Source organism: Electrophorus electricus, chromosome 16 (assembly GCF_041902795.1).
Source record: "Electrophorus electricus isolate QZ-2024a chromosome 16, ASM4190279v1, whole genome shotgun sequence".
Classification (NCBI taxonomy): domain Eukaryota; kingdom Metazoa; phylum Chordata; class Actinopteri; order Gymnotiformes; family Gymnotidae; genus Electrophorus; species Electrophorus electricus.
The window spans coordinates 24,741,795-24,759,182 of NC_137512.1; the positions used below are offsets into that span (position 1 = coordinate 24,741,795).

A 17,388-nucleotide genomic window follows, 5' to 3' on the forward strand; every position below is an offset into this window, starting at 1 on the left:
CCATTCTGCTAGAATGAGGAACCTGTCTGCTCTGCTGTTTGTGCTGCTGCTCTGTTCTCTCCAGCTGGTCTCTAGTGGTGAGTCTCCTGAATTTACTCAGCTGCATTACTGTCAGTGTAGGAGAGAGCAGCATCACCAGAGCAGGACTGTGGGACTGATTACTGAACCCACATTCACACACACAGAGGAAGGAAATTACACTACCAAACCAGGAAAATTGGGTCAGTCATTTGTTTAATGTGTGCTGGGATCATGATGTGAGCTGCTTGTTTGTGACTCCTACAGCTCCCCATAGACATACCCCTGACTGCTGTACCAGTGTGACTGATATGAAGATCCCTCTGAAGAAGGTGGTGTCCTACACACATACAGACAGTGACTGTGCCACTAAAGCCATTATGTGAGTAGTATGATGATGATATGAGGGCAAATGTACACTATTTAATCTTGTTAAACTTCAGCATTAAGTTCTGTTTCTACTTTGTCAGAATGATAATTTCTTTTCAGTTTAATCATATTTTGTCATCTTCTGCAGATTTAAAACTGTAGCAGGAAAACGGTTCTGTATAAATCCAGATGCTGTGTGGGTCAGCAGCCATGTTGTCGCTGTGGACATTCACCGCAATACCACAGTTATGATTACAACTACAACTCCCACAATGCTCTCTGTTTAAAAAAAAAAACCCCTTACGCTATTAAGTCAATACCACACTGAAGCAAACTGATATGTTTTTGTACAGTTTTTTTTTTACCATTCGATTATTGCCACAATACTCTCTGTCTGAAAACAAAAACCTGAACTTATTGTCTTTGAAAATCCATAATAGTTTGGATATAGATTGAAAAACTGATTGGTCTTTTTATGTTTGGCTTGTGATCATTTAATGTTTTTAAATAAAAACATTCAATATTCAATATGTTTATGCGTCCTTTATCCTCAGAGATCTATTTGCATGATCTAAATTATGTACATTAATATGATAATAAGGAACGTTCACCCGATCAAACATCTATAAACTAAATGTGTAAGCAGGAGCTTGATGTCAAGATGAAGGTCTTTTATAAGTCTGATCATTAGATGGCATTCATATTTCACCTACTATTTGCATGATCTAAATTATGTACATTAATATGATAATAAGGAACGTTCACCCGATCAAACATCTATAAACTAAATGTGTAAGCAGGAGCTTGATGTCAAGATGAAGGTCTTTTATAAGTCTGATCATTAGATGGCATTCATATTTCACCTACTAACTTTCAACCAATCTCAGTAAGCACAATCATTTAAAAAATCCTTCAAAAATTGTTCTGTACAGTTACTGTGCTCTGAAATGATAGTTTTTTGTACAGTTTATTTGATAGAACACAGTGTTGTGTGTGTGTGTTTTGTGTGTGTGTGTGTTGCTGTTTTTTTTTTAATCCACTAAAGTAGTGGTTCTTAAAGTGAGGGGGGCAGCAAGGCATACAACATGAAAGTTTTGTATGTATTTGTCTGGGGGCGGGGGCTCAAAAATATTCTTAACTACAAAAGGGTGGCTCTGCAGGAAATGTGTGGGAACTATTGCACTAGAGTAAGAGAGCCCCATGTTAATATAATTTACTCTATAAGCAGTTACACGTCTGTCTCTTCATCACTTTCAAGTAGAGATTTGGAGAAAGTGAACCAGTTCAGAAGGTCATTTTAGTTTTCAGAGTGGACACTCCAGGCTATATAATGAACGATGTTGCAGTTAACCAGAATGAGTAGCTGGCAGGATTGGCCACCCTCCTGGCATCCCTGTTTTCATGGCTTCCTTGCTGTGTCTGTTTTCCTTTACTTCCTAGTTCCGTTTCTTGGTTTCATTTTCTCCACTCCTCGTCTGTTCCTTTATACCGCTCCTTGTTTTAGTTTTCGATGTTCTTATGTTCACCTGTATGTGGTTAGTCTTTGATTGCCTTGTGTTTTGTTCCCTCGGTTGTCGGTTATTTTGGTGAGATAGGTTTGTTCCGTCGTGTTTAGATTATGCTCGCTATTACTGTCGTGGCCCTTGCTTTTCCGTTTGTTCAGTTCTTGTGTTATTTTGCCTCAGTGTTTTCCTCTTGCCTCTGTTTATTAGCCTGCCGTGTTTTTTGTTTCCCTAGCTCAATAAACCGCCTCCTGCATTTGCGTTCTGCCTCTTGTTCCTGTTGGAAGCTGTTCCAACCTGTCTAGGCTGGGAGGCCGTAACAGGGTTTGAGTGTTTCAGCAGTAGACATGAGTGATGGAATGAATAGCCAAACAAAGTTTACAGCAACGATCAAGTACATTTACAAGTTTTGGTGTTCAAAGATAAGAAACTGGTGGAATTGCGTCAGGAGTGACCAAGGCCAACACACGAACAAAAGCCACACTAGAAACAAAAAGATGATGGACTAAGCTAACAAAGATAAACAGACAACGACTACACTGACTACACTTTTAGAAACAAAGATAAACTCAGACCCAAACGAAACGGCAGCCACTCCTTACCACCAGTGTGTAACTATATACAGGACAACACATATACAAGATACATATATTATCCAGCAATCAAACAATCAAGGGACAAATCCAAAGTCATACACACAATCTAGCAAACACAAGCTCAAAATGTAGCACCACGTCAAAAACCAGCAACACCAAACTCTTCTCCAATGAGGCCTCAGCTGAGCCCTTTGGCTCTTCCTTTTACTTTTATATTGTCCTCTGCTCAGCAGAAAACCTGGTGTGGATCAGGATGGGGGATACCGGAGAGGCAGAGGCAAAACCTGGAACACACAGGCGGACATAACAAAGCGTTACAGAAGCATGGAAGGCTGCGCTGAACTGGGACTGAAACACTAAATGGGATTGGTCCAGCATGCTGGTTCAGTAGTGTTCATTCAGTAGTGTTCATTTGAATTCTATTCTGGGACAAAATTCCAACAACTGTTAATCCACTGTTAATCAGAAAATGGTCTATGTTCTTCCTGTTTTATTTGACATTTTAGAGACATTTCATTGTTTTACTTCTGGTTATATCATTCTGACTAAATGTATATAATTCTAACTAAATTCTGGCTTCACTTGGCCTAATTTATAAATGTCTTCATATTCATAGCAGCAAGTCTAGCTGTCATTTCTGAAAAATTCTACTTTGGAATTGAATACAGTGGTATTCGGTTGTGTTATGTCCACCTATGTGTGTCTCTGTCTTCCCTCTGTTCAAGGTTTCGACTCTGCCTCTGCTGCGTCCCCTGTTCCAGTGAGCCGGAGGACCATGTAAAGGAAGAGGAAAAAGGGCTCAGTTTGGGGCTGATTAGAGAAGAGACTGTTGTGTTAGTGCTTGTACTTGTGTCTGCTTTTTGATATTTCATCACTTAGGATTTGTGTGTATGACTTTGGCATCTCTCCCTGAATTATTGTTCACTGATTCCCTTGTTGGTTTGGTTGCTGGTTGCTATATTTCACTTGTATATATTGTCCTGTATAGAGTAGTTACGCAGTGGTGCAATTACAGTTTTTTTTTCACTTCTCAAAAGAAATGGTGCGGTCAAGGTGAAGGTTCAGAGATCCTGGGATGTGCAGAAGCTCAGTTTTGCTGGAGTTGAGCTTCAAGTGGTGGCCTTGCATCCATGAACCAATGTCAGACAAGCATGCTGAGATATGTCTGGGAACCTGTGCATCAGAGGGTGGGAAAGAAAGAATTAATTGGGTGTCATCAGCATAGCACTGGTAGGAGAACCATGACATTATATCATCAGGTGAGAGAGTATATAAAGAGAAGAGAAGAGGGCCTAATACTGAGCCCTGGGGGACACCAGTAGAGTCTACACGAATTGGATTTGGATCCTCTCCATGTTACCAGATAGGACAATCCTTCCAGTTAGGAATGAAACCATTTCTATGTGGAGCCAGTCACAGGGAGGCTGGAAAGAACAGAAAGGAGGATGTTGTGGTTTACTGTGTCAAAGTCTGCCGAAATGTCCAGAAGAATCAAGACAGATGACAGCTTTGCAGCTTTAGCAGCAAACTGATATGAGGGCTGTTTCTGTTGAATGTGCTGGTTTTTAGCCAGACTGATTGGGATCATGAAGCTGTTTCTGGGGGAGGAAAAGAGATAATTGATTGCAGACAACTATTACAAAAACTTTTGAAAGTAAAGAGTTTGTCTTTGGTTTGTCATTACTTAGTTGGAGCTGTTGAGTTTTGCCTTCTTTAGGATTAAACCTACCCTGGTGGTCTTTAATGTAGTTGTCACGCCCGCAGACCGGAGCGTTCCCCGTTTCACTGGCAACCTAGTCACTTCCGTGTTTTCCAGTTTTCATCTGATCCATGGTTCCCTGTCACCTCCCTTTTATCTCGAGCTGTTCCTAGTTGATCCCTAATTGTGGTCCTATGTGAACTTTGTTCCTGCGTCTCTTTTTTGCTGTTCATTGTTTCTGTATTTCCCTCTAGATCTCGCTGCTTGTTCCTACTTTCTATGCTCTTCTGTGTTTTTGACTATGTTGCTTTCCACATTAATATTTACTTGTTTGATTCTGCTTTCTTTCCTCGTCTGATATTCTCCTGTTGCTTCGCTTCTGTTTGTTTCCTCTTAATAAATATGTATATGCAAGTATTATCTGGTTTTCTTTAAGTTATTATTACTTATGTTTTTTTTTGTCTTGGCTGTTGCTTGTCTGCAGTATGTAGTCCAGTTCAGTGTTCTCCCTGTATGTTCTAGTTTTATACCTCTTTGTCGTTCTGTTAGTGTTTCCTTTGTTTAATTCCTTAGTTCTCACCCTCACCCTGTGAACCTGTTACTCTTCTGTTAGTATGTTTGTTCTTTGTTCTATTCTGTATTGTTAGTCTGTGTCTGTTATTAAACATATTATTTAGTTATTCTATCCCATCCGTCCCTTCTATTATGGATTCCCTATGTAATTCAGTTCCGTCTCGTGTCTAAGGTGCCCGCACTTCGCAAGTGTGTTCGCTCTCCACCTCCAACACTTTACAGGAGCACCTATATGTCCAGAAGATAAGGAGTGGTTGTTGGCAGTGTTAAATAGAAACACATCCCTTGAAAGTGTCTGGAACAGCGTAGAAGGAATGGGATCCAGTGGGCATGTAGTTGGATATCTGGAAGTCAGGAATTGAAGGATTTCGTCTGAGGAGAGAGGAGGAAAAGAAGCCAGAGAGTTGGATGTAGGGGAATTAACATGGTTTGGAAGAGTGAGAACAGAGGAAAAGGACTGGTGCATTGCTGCAAGTTTCTCCTCAAAGAAGATGATGGAACCCTCAGGGATAAGAGGGATGCTGGGGAGGGGGAGGATTAAGGAGAGAAGAAAAAATACTGAAGAGCGTGCGTGTAATGGGTGCTGATGGTTCAAATTTATCTCTGTAGTGGGATCACTTTGTTGATGTTCCTTCAAGTGAGAACTTTCAAAGGAGTGAGTGGTAGGAAGTGTGGTCTGAATCTAGCTGAGTTTTCCTCCACCACCTCTCTGCAGTGTTAAGTTTTCTTCAATGGAAACGCAGTGCTTTTGGCAGCCAGGGGGCAGGAGCGGCAGATCTTGCAGGTCTGGAGGAGAGAGGCACAAAGGATTCATTCATAGTGTAGAAAGGAAAGTGTCAGTACCTGTATCCAGGGAGGGAGAAGAAAAAGAATCAGGATGAGGAAGGGTAGACAATACAGTAGAAGCAAGAGAGAAGGGAGAGATGGAGGACAGATTGCAACAAAGGAGGAGGACCGTGTGGGGGGAGAGGTGTGGACAGAAAGAGTGGGGAGGGAGAGAGTATAGAAAGTGATGATCTGAGAGGTGGAGGGTGACTGCCATGTCTGGTGTTACGGCCTTATCACAGACACCCCTTGTGTACTCAGTAATCCAGGACCAATAGGGCACAACCTAACATATATCACAGAGATGCACACTCCACTGTTTCAATTAATTTTGTTCATCTTTATAAATTACAAAAAAACAATCACAATATAAACCAAACTTACTTCCCTAAAAAAAAGAAAATAAAATACAATAATTCTATCTTAACTCCCTAAAACAAAAACAGGGTAGAAAAGGCAAAAGAAACACGTCACCCACCTTAAGTACAAACTCATAAGGCCATATTTCAGGAAGCCTACAGCTGATAGCAATGTAGAAACTCAAAGCCATCTACTGTGACTGCATGGTAGCCACTGATCAAGCACAAATACCAATCTCATAATGTCCAAGGAAGTAACATTGATGCTGTGGTGCTCTGTCTGAAAATTTGGGTCATTGTCTTTCTGAAATGTAAACCTTCACCCCACCTACGATCTTGAATTAGAAAAGAAGTATTCACACAGGATCATCATCATCATCATCATCATCTCAATTTTCTTGGTACGGGTCGTGGCATCAGCAGGCTGAAAAGATCAGCCAAGGCTTTTCTATTCCCTGTATCAGATTCCAGCATTCCATTTTTTTCAGAAGAGTTTGGACTTGGAAGTGCTGCCACCCACAGTAAAACTCAACAGCAAAAACCCATGATCACTAACAAATCTGTGCCAGAGACCAGAGCTGGTCCATAGTTCCATAACCTTTGTGGAAACCACATTAATCCTCCTAGGTTGAACTATAAGACTTTTTCTAATAGGAATTAGAACAGAACGTCTGGTTTTTAAATGCAGATCATGACTCCAATTTGCCAGTCACAGGGCAAATTGTTGGGCTGTCACGGCACGCTTCCCTTCGCACTGCTCACGTGGTAAGGCCCGCACGTGCAGTGGGAGCTCACTGATTGTCTTGTTCGTAATCATGTGCCTGTTGTTAGCGCACACCTGCACTGGTTTGTCTTTATGTGTGTATTTACCCGCCTGTCGGGCTTTGTTTCTGTTTATGATCCTGGTTGTTGTTATTGCAATGTTAGATGTTATTCGTGTTCACCCTGCATGTTCTATGTGAGTACCAGTATATTTACCAGTCGTGTATTGTCAGTAAATGTTTGTCCACGTCATGGGAGTGTGGGTTCTGCTGCTCGCCCTGCGGCACTCAGGCTGTTACGTCTCGTTTAATGTATAGATATTTGAATTCTAGTGAGTGTTTCTTATCATTTTACATGATTAACAGAAATACTAATAGAACTATAAAGATAAATATTTTTAATGTAACCTTTTTTTGTTAGAATATCCATAATGCTAAGTAGACCAAAAAGGTGGGCTGGCACTCACTCCTTAACATCTTAAAACATGGAAACAATACCATTACACAGAATACACAATACATAACATAAAGTGTTATGTATATATGCACATACACAGTTTCTATAACATATACAGACATCACCTGCCCTGTTCTTTAGGTACAGTTGTACCTAATAAACTTATGCCGCATGTGACTGATCAACCAGTAGGTGGCGCCAAACCCCTTTACCAGGAATTCGTCTTAACAACAACAACAACAACAACAACAACAACAACAATAATAATATTATTATTATTATTATTATTATTATTATTATTATTATTATTATTATACTTTTAATTGTATTGCAGTTAATATCCTCAGTTAATATTTCATGCTCATGTGATCTTTCATAATGTGCCATTTTGTTTTATATTGACAATATTAGCAGTTTACTAATAATTTAGTAAATCAGCTCAAACGTGAATGATTTTGATAGTGATTGTGAATTATCTACCTGGTTATTACAAACATACTTTTTGTGATTGATATTCATCTATTTAATGATTACATTAATTATGTAATTACAATAATTACATAGTTTAATAATTAGAGCAATACAGTTTTTTAACAAAGAAATTCTGTTGTGGGACATTGTGTAAGGGACTTTGGCATTGTGTACATTGCATTTGCTTTTACATACAAACCTCATTAGTTATAGTTTAATTGTTTTTACAAACCATCTGAGACCTGGGATCACTGTTTTCCTTTTTTGCATACCATATGAAATGGTGCATTGGGGTCTTTAAAACCAAAGCAATACATGTGCTAGCCCTGAGGTCTTGGCTTCAGCCTATAAGAAAATGTGTCTAGTTTAGGTTCTCAAGTTCTCGGGAGACTGAGGAATAAGAGATCAGCAGCCTGGATGGTCTCTCTCCTGCTTATGATCTCTGTCACTGTGCTGAACATCTTTCCCCATCTTCACTGATATGTTGTATGTTGTATGACATTATTGCACTGTATTGTATTGTTTGCACTTGTGTAGAGTGTTGTCTATTGCATTTGTTTTGTTTTATATTGCACCATGGTTCGGGAGGAACATTGTTACGTTTTTGCTGTGTACTTGTGTATAGCTGAAATGACAATAAAAGCCTTTTGAACCTTTGAACCTTTGATTTCCTCTATCAGTCCCTGACAAAGTGTGTTGTGTCTGCTTGTTTCAAGACTTCTGTCATCATACCAGTTCCCAAACAACTGAATATCTCCTTGACTACAGACACGAATGACTACAGACCTGTAATCATCAAGTGATTTGAGAGACTGATATTACACCACCTCATAATCCTGACTGACAGCCTCTAAGACCCTCAGACATTCACATACAGAGTTAACACGTCTGTAGATGCTACCTCAATATATACACTACAACCTACAACACCTGGATGCCCTTCACATCTTCACCTGTGTGCTGTTTGGAGATTTGGAGCTGTGTGTTTAATCCAATCATCCCATATGTTCTAATGTATAAAGTGATCTCAGGGTTCCCCTTCCTGTTTGTTCCTCTTCCTACTGGATCCACAACTTCCTGTCCAACAGGAAGCTACTAACACACATATTAACATGGTGACACTCTTTAGTTGTCTTTTATTAGTCTATTGTCTTTTAATCTTTTGAAAACAATAGTAGCTACAGTTCAAGGTGATTTGCATGAATAAGCTTCAATTAGTGTATTCAGAAGTGTGTTACACTGTATGTGGCTTCATTTTCAGCATCAGACAGATCTTAAACCTGTCCAGTCTAAACATGCACAGAGAACACACGTCCTCTCACACTGCTGATTGAGCATGCTCAGAACACCCTAGTGTTTGTTTTGGGGCAATTGCTTTTATTCCATATTGGATTGCGTTACGGTTAGGGTTATTTAGTAGTTGCATGGAAGTGTTAGGGTTAGAGTTAATACAGATTTTCTATTTAAAAGGCTGTCAGTGTATTTTTATGTATTTTCTTCTGGAATTTCTGTAGCTCTAAAAAGACTTCTAAGTAGATCTAATGAAATAAATTGCTCTGTTTCTAATTCATTTGACCTTTTGAGTTAAATTACCCCACATGATCATAAACTAACACAACATAATCCAGCTAAACATCAATGAAACAAAGATGAACTGATGAACACCCGTAGAGGCCGATGAGTTACAGCTGACCTTTCACCCTGACGTGTCTGCAGGCACAACAGTCAGAGGAAGCACACTTGAATCTTAGCGCCCTCTAGTGTTACATTAACATTCCCTACAACCTCACATGTGAAAGTTCATAAGAATTTGCATGACGTATGAAAAGCTATGGGCGGTTAAAGTTAGAGCCAGTTCGTAGTTACAGCTTTTCTCATCTTTCAGTACACTAAACCAGATGCTGCAGGAAGAGTATTATCATTACACTTAATAAATGAACCACTTAGAATTTGCTATATTCTATCATTCCATTATGCAAAAAGAAATAGATATGCCATGTAGGCACCTAAAACAACAAAAATCATTATCATGTTCCTGTAATTATTCAATGATGTCACCTGCCCTGGTAACCAAGAAGGTTCCCATGAGAAAATGAACGTGATGAACCTACTTAGGTATGTTGTGTCATGCAGAGGTTTCTACAGGGGGTATAAGGATTCTACTGTTTGCGGAACACAATTCCCAACTCACATTTCCATCAAACTGCCACAAACCAGATGGGATATTGCCATGGAGTTGACGCAATTCTTCCCCCAACTTAAGATTTGAAGTTCATGTGATATCATATAATTCATGTTCTTTGTTTTATACTAACAATATCAGTACTCTACATGTACCTAATAAATGACCACATCAGTTAAAACAGGAGTTTTATAGTTGTGTATTATCAACACTGGTAATTACACACATACTTTTTATGATTTATGACATTTATCTAGTTTAACAAATACATCATAACATTTTTGTAATTCATCATACTAATCTAGACTAATATTATATCACAGCCTTTATACAATTAGTGACATTTATCAAGATTAATAATATTGCATCTTGTATGATTTATGATATTTATGACTACTTTTCCTCTCACCTGGGAATACAGATTTTTAACAAACATATGCTATGTAAAGTTAAAAAGCACTTGTTTTTTAATCACACTGTTACTAATTTGTTTTTTTTTGTTTGTTTGTTTTTATTTGTGTGCTTCTTTTATCCCATTTTCAGGCACTATTCCAGTTTCCATTCACCAGCTAGCCAGCTCTCAACCATCATGAGACAAATACCAGCACATCATCACTGAACAGGAAGTTCTCAGGAGACTGAAGTGTAAGAGATCAGCGGCCTGGATGTTCTTTCCTGCTGAATTCTTCACTGTGCTGATCATCTTCCCCATCCTCACTGATCTCCTCTGTCAGTCCCTGACACAGTGTGCTGTGTCTGCTTGTTTCAAGACCTCTGTCATTATACCAGTTCTCTAACAACTGAATGACTATAGACCTCCTTGAATGACTACAGACATGTAGTCATCAAGTGCTTTGAGAGACTGATATTACATAACAATCCTGACTGACAGTAGACGATAACTCAATATATACACTACATCATAGAGCACCTGGATGCCCTTCACACCTTCACCTGTGTGCTGTTTGGAGATTTTAGCTCTACTCACACTGAGGCAGCTCAATGTTTGCTACTGGTTTCACAACTTCCTGTCCAACCGGAAACAGTATGAAAGGCTGGGTATTTCAGACCCTCTCTGCCTCAGTATCGGTGCTCCACAGGCCTGTGTGTTCTCACTTTACTCTGCTCCCATTACACAAATGAATGGACCTCTAACAATAACTCTGTTAAACGTATTACAATTGCAGATGACATCATTCTGGTCGGTCTCATCTCTAACAATGATGAGTCCAAATACCAAAAGAAATTGAGGCATCTGGTGTTCTGGTGTGGAACTACTAGTCTGGAGTTGGCATGAGACAGACACAGCACTGCAGTTGTGGAGAAAGATTAAGAATATATGGACAAAGATACAGAAATAGCAGTGTTCAGCTTTCTGTGGTCCCAGTACCATTCTGTTGGTATGGGTGAGTGGGTGTGTGTCTGTGGGTGGGTGTGTGAGTGAAAGAGATCTTGGCCAAACATGGCTTTATTTTTATAATGATATTCCTACCCGGTTGTTATTTTTGTGGACAGTAATGAAAGTACCTGTGCTGATGTGGGTAGGAGGAGGAACATGAACATGAGATGTGACATTCAGGTTCCACTGTGACACAGGGACTTCCAGACCCACTTTGTGTGTCTCAGTGACTGCCTGCAGTTTTAGAGATGAACTTTATTTATTTATTTATGCCACCACCACCTCAACATAAATAGGACACTTCACCCAACCACAGACTAAACACAACTAACAAACCACTCAGTTGAGTCTACTGATGTCAATCAGACAGTTTATGTTGGAACATCATATGATCATATGAATATGGTTACTAGAATGTGAGCCCAGAGTATAATTATCACCAATAGCGTTTATTTGTGTCCTGTGGGACTTACAGTGTAGGTGTTCATTCTTACAGAAGAGCAAAAAGGTCATGAGATATTTTTTCTGACACTGAAGAATGCAGCATTGTATGTATATTGCTTGTATATTGTGTATTGTGGGTATATTGCTTGTATATTGTGTATTGTAGGTATATTTCCTGTAATGCTTGAGAGTCAACAGCAGCCAGAGCCAAACTCCTTGTTTGTGTCGGCATACTTGCCCAATAAACCTGATTGATTCTGATTCATGCTACACTACAGGGATAGTAAGAAATCTAGAAAACAAGTTCAGTAGAAGGTGAGGGGGGTTGACGCCTTGGTGACACCGTTAATTAAGGAAGGGAGCAGGAATCTCGCCCAAGCAGACGGGATGGGAATACGTGCACGGATCCTCAGCCTCGTCCAAACAGAAACAAAAGGGAGTGAAGCCTACTAGATTTGCCCAGTCCAGGGAGAAAACCAGAGTCCACACATGTCAGGGACCTCAGCTCTAACCACAACACCAGAAACACAGAAAATGGCAGAAAACACATGTAGGATGTTCGGGACTTCTTCATGCCCAACATGCTCAACATCTTGTGAATTAATTTACTCTGAAAATCCCTTTCCTGATCAGAATGAAATCAAGTTGGCAGATCATAATGAATGAAACATTTTTCCCACAGGGTTCTGGCTACCATCACCACTTTCTGATCCTTAGTGGGAAACGTCTGCACATACCTTATAAAGTGATCCGTTACCACAAAGACATTACACACATTCCGAGAATCTGGCTCAATGGTAAGAAAATCCCATACAAGATCCATGGGTCCAGAACTACTCAGATGGGATAAAGGAAGTGCTCATTGAGGTAAGGTTTTCCTCTTTATGCAATGATCACAGGTCTGACAATGCTTCATGCGCGGCCAGAAAAATCTGTCTCATACTAGGGCAAAGGTTTTGTCAAAACCTACATGTCCACTGTCATCATGCAAAAATTTTAATACCACACCACAAAACTGCTTGAGAAGCACTAGTTATTGTCTCATTCGCTGGTCAGGGAACTTAACTCTTCAGTACAATAGTCCTTGAAGGTTAAGAGATGATTTCTCCTATTCTCTCTTCAAAACTCTAATGTCTGGATGTTTAGTCTCAACACTTGCAGCAGGTTTTCTTTGATTAAGAGATGACCAAACCTCTCCAATACACGGGTCACTCCTCTGTGCAGTTTGGATATCTTCTGAACTGAAAACTGGCAGCTGGTCAGCTCCCACTGTAGTACTTTGACAATAAGCCCTTGGTATGGAAGACACATCATACCAAGTCATCATGTGACAGTCCCTGACACATTGCCCTAACCCCAGGAGCAGGAATTTCTTGCCCTTCACCCTCTGGGGAAGATCTTGCATGGTGCCACCTGGACAAAGACTCCATGTCTATGTTCCTCCGCCCAGGCCTATATTTCAGGTTGAAATTATATGTGGACAAAGCAGACAACCATTGGTGACTGGGTTGCATCAAGCTTTGCAGATGTTAAAATGTACCTTAAACAGCTTCCTTATTATCTGAGTGTTGGTTCCCACTAACATGGCTACACGTAACTCAGAAAGAGGATTGGGACACACTAATGCCAATTTGTCTACAATATTAAAAATAAATATACAATAAACAATAAAGGGTTCCTTTCCCTTTTTTAGGATCCCTGCACTAGATTGAAACAGACAAAGAGTTTTCCTTTTTCATATACCATAAATTATATTCCAATAAAATATTTTAATGTTATATGAGGTTTTTTTAAAAAAATCCTAATTGGATTGATTAATAGAGTTAAATGTTAATGAGAAACAGTAACTGGAATTATGTTAAATGGTACATCTAAAGACTGAGCAAAATTTATTTTCATCATACATACTCCCACAGTGCACTGTGTTAAAAAAAAAATCTTACATTATTATGTTTTACACTAAATGATTTTAAAGAGAAATGTCAGAACTTAAAACTGGAATGTACTAAAATATTTTTCTTGAGATGGCATCTCTGTTATTTGGACTTGAGTATTTGAATATTTGAGTACTTGAATACTGCACCGCTCAACAGGAAACAGCCTGGGATGAAAATTCAAACTCCACCAGAAAAGAATTAAATGCCAGTATCTGTTACAGGGAATAGAAAATACTTGGCCGATCTTTCAGGCTGCTCTCAGGCAAACTGTGATGGTCCTGGATGGTCCCAGCCCCAGTCCAGACCTGAATCCCAGAGAGAATCTCTGGAAGTACCTGAAAATGGCTGGCCACCGATGCCCACCTGGCAAAGCTTGATCCAACCTGGCAAAGCTTGAATGATTCTGCCAAGTGGAATTGGAGAAACTTCCAAAAGAAAGGTCATTACCAACAACATTCCCAAGATGACATGAATTGTCATTGCTGCTAATGGTGTTTTAAACCAGTACTAAGTGCAGGGTATGAATAGTGGAAACTGAATAGTTGTATAAACCTCATTGGCCCCTACTGATTTCCTCAGTTCCTCTTTGTTTCACTAATCTTTCATTTTATTTCTTGAAATTTGTAACATTGCTGCTGGCCCGAGTGCCGATGGGCGTGGAGCAGGACGCACAGACTCCCTCGATAGAGTGAATCATTTATTAACGTAAAACACTAACAATAACGGTAGCAATCACAAATGACATTAGCGACAGACATAATACATATTACTATACACAGGTTACACAACACTGAACAATGGATATACAAATGTTTAAGCAGACTTCAGCAAACAATGACCAACAGAACACATACACCAGCAGAGGTTTAAATAGACATGTTTGAAAAGGTACTCTGTCCAGGTTTAGACTTTTCATTGAGTATCAAAGGTGTTTGCAGGCTAAAGCCCAACTCAAAATCCCTTCTTGGTAACATATTCACAGGCTGCTGAGTGAATTGGGTCATTCAGGAAGACTAAATTAAAGAAACAATCTCGTTCAGTGAAGTAAAGACTTGAGGTCAGAGACCTGTGGGAAAACTTCAAGGATTTAGTAGGTAAACTATGTTGAAATCACACAGTGTTTACACAAAGCTACCTCTTTGTATCACACACACGCACACACAACCACTATGACAGCAAACATGGCAAGCTTTTAATGATCAAAATATATCAAATTTACCAGTATAAAGAACTATTTATGGAGCTATGTTGATATTACATCATCTAAGCAAAAAAAAAAAAGTAAATATGTACCACAGGCTTAATGCTGACTAAATGCACAAAGCCATCTTTTCATCGCTTGCTCTGTGTTACGCGTGTCTAATACACTGAATGAACGCGAGACTGGCTTCTTAAAGAGACAGTAACCCAAAAGGAAATATAACAGCCAGACAACAAAAACTCTTTAAATCTACACAAAGTGTACATGCATCCTTCCACCTGGCTACACAGAAACAGGAAAAAAAAACAAAAAAAAAAAAACCGAAAACATTTTAGCTTCTGAGCTTTTGGTTTCCTTCCCACAGTTAACAGGAATCAAATTTCAGCTCATTGCACAGTTTATTTCATTCATATTTCAAGAATGAATTACAACTTGATTGGATTAAAAAATAAGATATTGAAAGATATTGTAAAAAGATATTATTTAAGTCTGAGAAATATTTTTTAGTTCACATGTAATGTAATGTAAATGTTTAGTTCACAGCTCACTGAGAAAAACTAAATAAGAAGGAGGAGCTAGAAGAAGATTTCCTGTGTTCATATTTGGAGAACAGCCCTCTCTCTCCCTATATAACAGAGATCAGAACACTGATTCTACACACACTGATCTCTATTCCACAGCAGAGGACACTGCACTTTCTACAGCTGTGTGTGAAATCAGCCATTCTGCTAGAATGAGGAAGCTGTCTGCTCTGCTGTTTGTGCTGCTGCTCTGTTCTCTCCAGCTGGTCACTAGTGGTGAGTCTTCATCTCTCTGTTATATGATGCTTTCTGTCTTTTACTGTGAAAACTACCAATGTGAACCAAGCTCAGTGAATTCATTTTTACATCACTGTTACATAGTTTAGGTCAAAGGATACAGAAAAGTGGTACAATCTCTCATTGCTGTACTGCACTGAGTGACTGTTTGTTTGCTGATGTCTTCCAGCTCCTGCTGCTTCTAACCCTGTGATTATCTGCTGTCCTGCACTGACTCAGATGAAGTTGCCCCTCAAACACATCGTGTCCTACAACTGGACCAGAAGTGATTGCTCCATCAAAGCTGTGGTGTGAGTATCACCTGCTCTGAGAGGCAGCACATGCCTACTACAGCCCTTCATATATGTAACACAGTCCACACACTGCATCTGAACCATTTCTGGAATCAGCTTTGGACTTCCTGCTGAAACACTACAGTAAAGGTGCTGTAGAAACAATATTAAGAGCTGATTTTACACACTCACATTAAGCCCAGTGGGAGAAACATCCACAGGGAATTATTACTGATAGTGTCATTGACATCAGGAATGTTTCCTGTGACTTTCCCACACAGGTACATTTTTGCCATCTTGGGTCATTTAGTCCCGGCCTGCTGTATTAACAGAACATTGCTGTACCTTTGTCTCTGTTCCAGCTTTAAGATGATTAGTGGAACGGAGATATGTGTGGATCCTGCCTCTGACTGGGTCAATGACCACATGAAAGCAGTGGACCAGAGGCAGCTGGTCTCTAGTGGTGAGTCTCCTGAATTTACTCAGCTGCATTACTGTCAGTGTAGGAGAGAGCAGCATCACCAGAGCAGGACTGTGGGACTGATTACTGAACCCACATTCACACACAGAGAGGAAGGAAATTACACTACCAAACCAGGAAAAATGGGTCATTTGTTTACTGTGTGCTGGGATCATGATGTGAGTTGCTTGTTTGTGACTCCTACAGCTGCACATGTGCGTAACACAGACTGTTGTCCCAGTGTGACTGATAAGAAGATCCCTCTGAAGAAGGTGCTGTCCTACACACTTACAGACAGTGATTGTGCCGTTAAAGGCATTATGTGAGTAGTAATGATTTAACTTCTAATATTGACAGATTGATAATATGTGGGCAGATTGATTGTGGACACTTGATTGTTAATCTTGTTAAACTTCAGCACTATGTTGTTTTTCTACTTTGTCAGAATGATGTTTTCTAATTTTCTTTTAATTTATCGTCTCCTGCAGATTTAAAACTGTAGCTGGAAAAAAGTTTTGTGTGAATCCAGATGCTGTGTGGGTCAGCAGCCATGTTGCTGCTGTGGACACTCGCCGCAATACCACAGCAAAAACTACAACTACAACTCTCACAATGTTTTCTATGTGAAGTTATTAAGCCAATACCACACTGAAACAAACTTTGTGTTTTTGTGCATTTTTTTTACCATTCTATTATTGCTATATAATTTATTTTTTTTAATAAAATTATTTAAATTCAATATGTTATGTGTTTTTTATACTCTTAGGTTCTTTAATATTTTTAATCTTGTAAAGTAATATGTTAATAAGAAACATTCACTTACATTTACAGAATTTGGTATACAAATTCTGTCCAGAGCGACTCTATCAAAACATATCTTCATGTGAACATAGACAGGATAGTGTCAAGAGTGCTTCCAGGTCAAACCCCTGGCAACAATGGGGAATAAGACAGAAAAGTCTTTTGTTTCTTTCTTTTTCTTTTTTCACCTGATGAAGCATCTGCACAGTATGGCCAATCTAAACACTACACCAAATCAATTTTT

General features: G+C 39.4%; 1 protein-coding gene across 2 annotated transcripts; it reads left to right on the forward strand.

Moving 5' to 3' along the window:
- Positions 1–290: 290 nt before the first annotated feature.
- Positions 291–17,082, forward strand: LOC145651778 (C-C motif chemokine 2-like). 2 transcript variants are annotated; one of them, XM_081699562.1, is made up of 5 exons: positions 15,407–15,590; positions 15,781–15,901; positions 16,246–16,346; positions 16,551–16,665; positions 16,832–17,082. In XM_081699562.1, exons 1-5 carry the CDS (start codon positions 15,527–15,529, stop codon positions 16,968–16,970), a joined length of 540 nt encoding a protein of 179 aa, XP_081555688.1. In that variant the 5' UTR covers positions 15,407–15,526; the 3' UTR covers positions 16,971–17,082. The 2 variants fall into 2 exon arrangements, 1 of the variants encoding a protein (XP_081555688.1); XR_014117745.1 differs by lacking the exons at positions 15,407–15,590; positions 15,781–15,901; positions 16,246–16,346; positions 16,551–16,665 and adding an exon at positions 291–400 and having other exon boundaries at positions 16,832–16,972.
- The last annotated feature ends 306 nt before the right edge of the window (positions 17,083–17,388 follow it).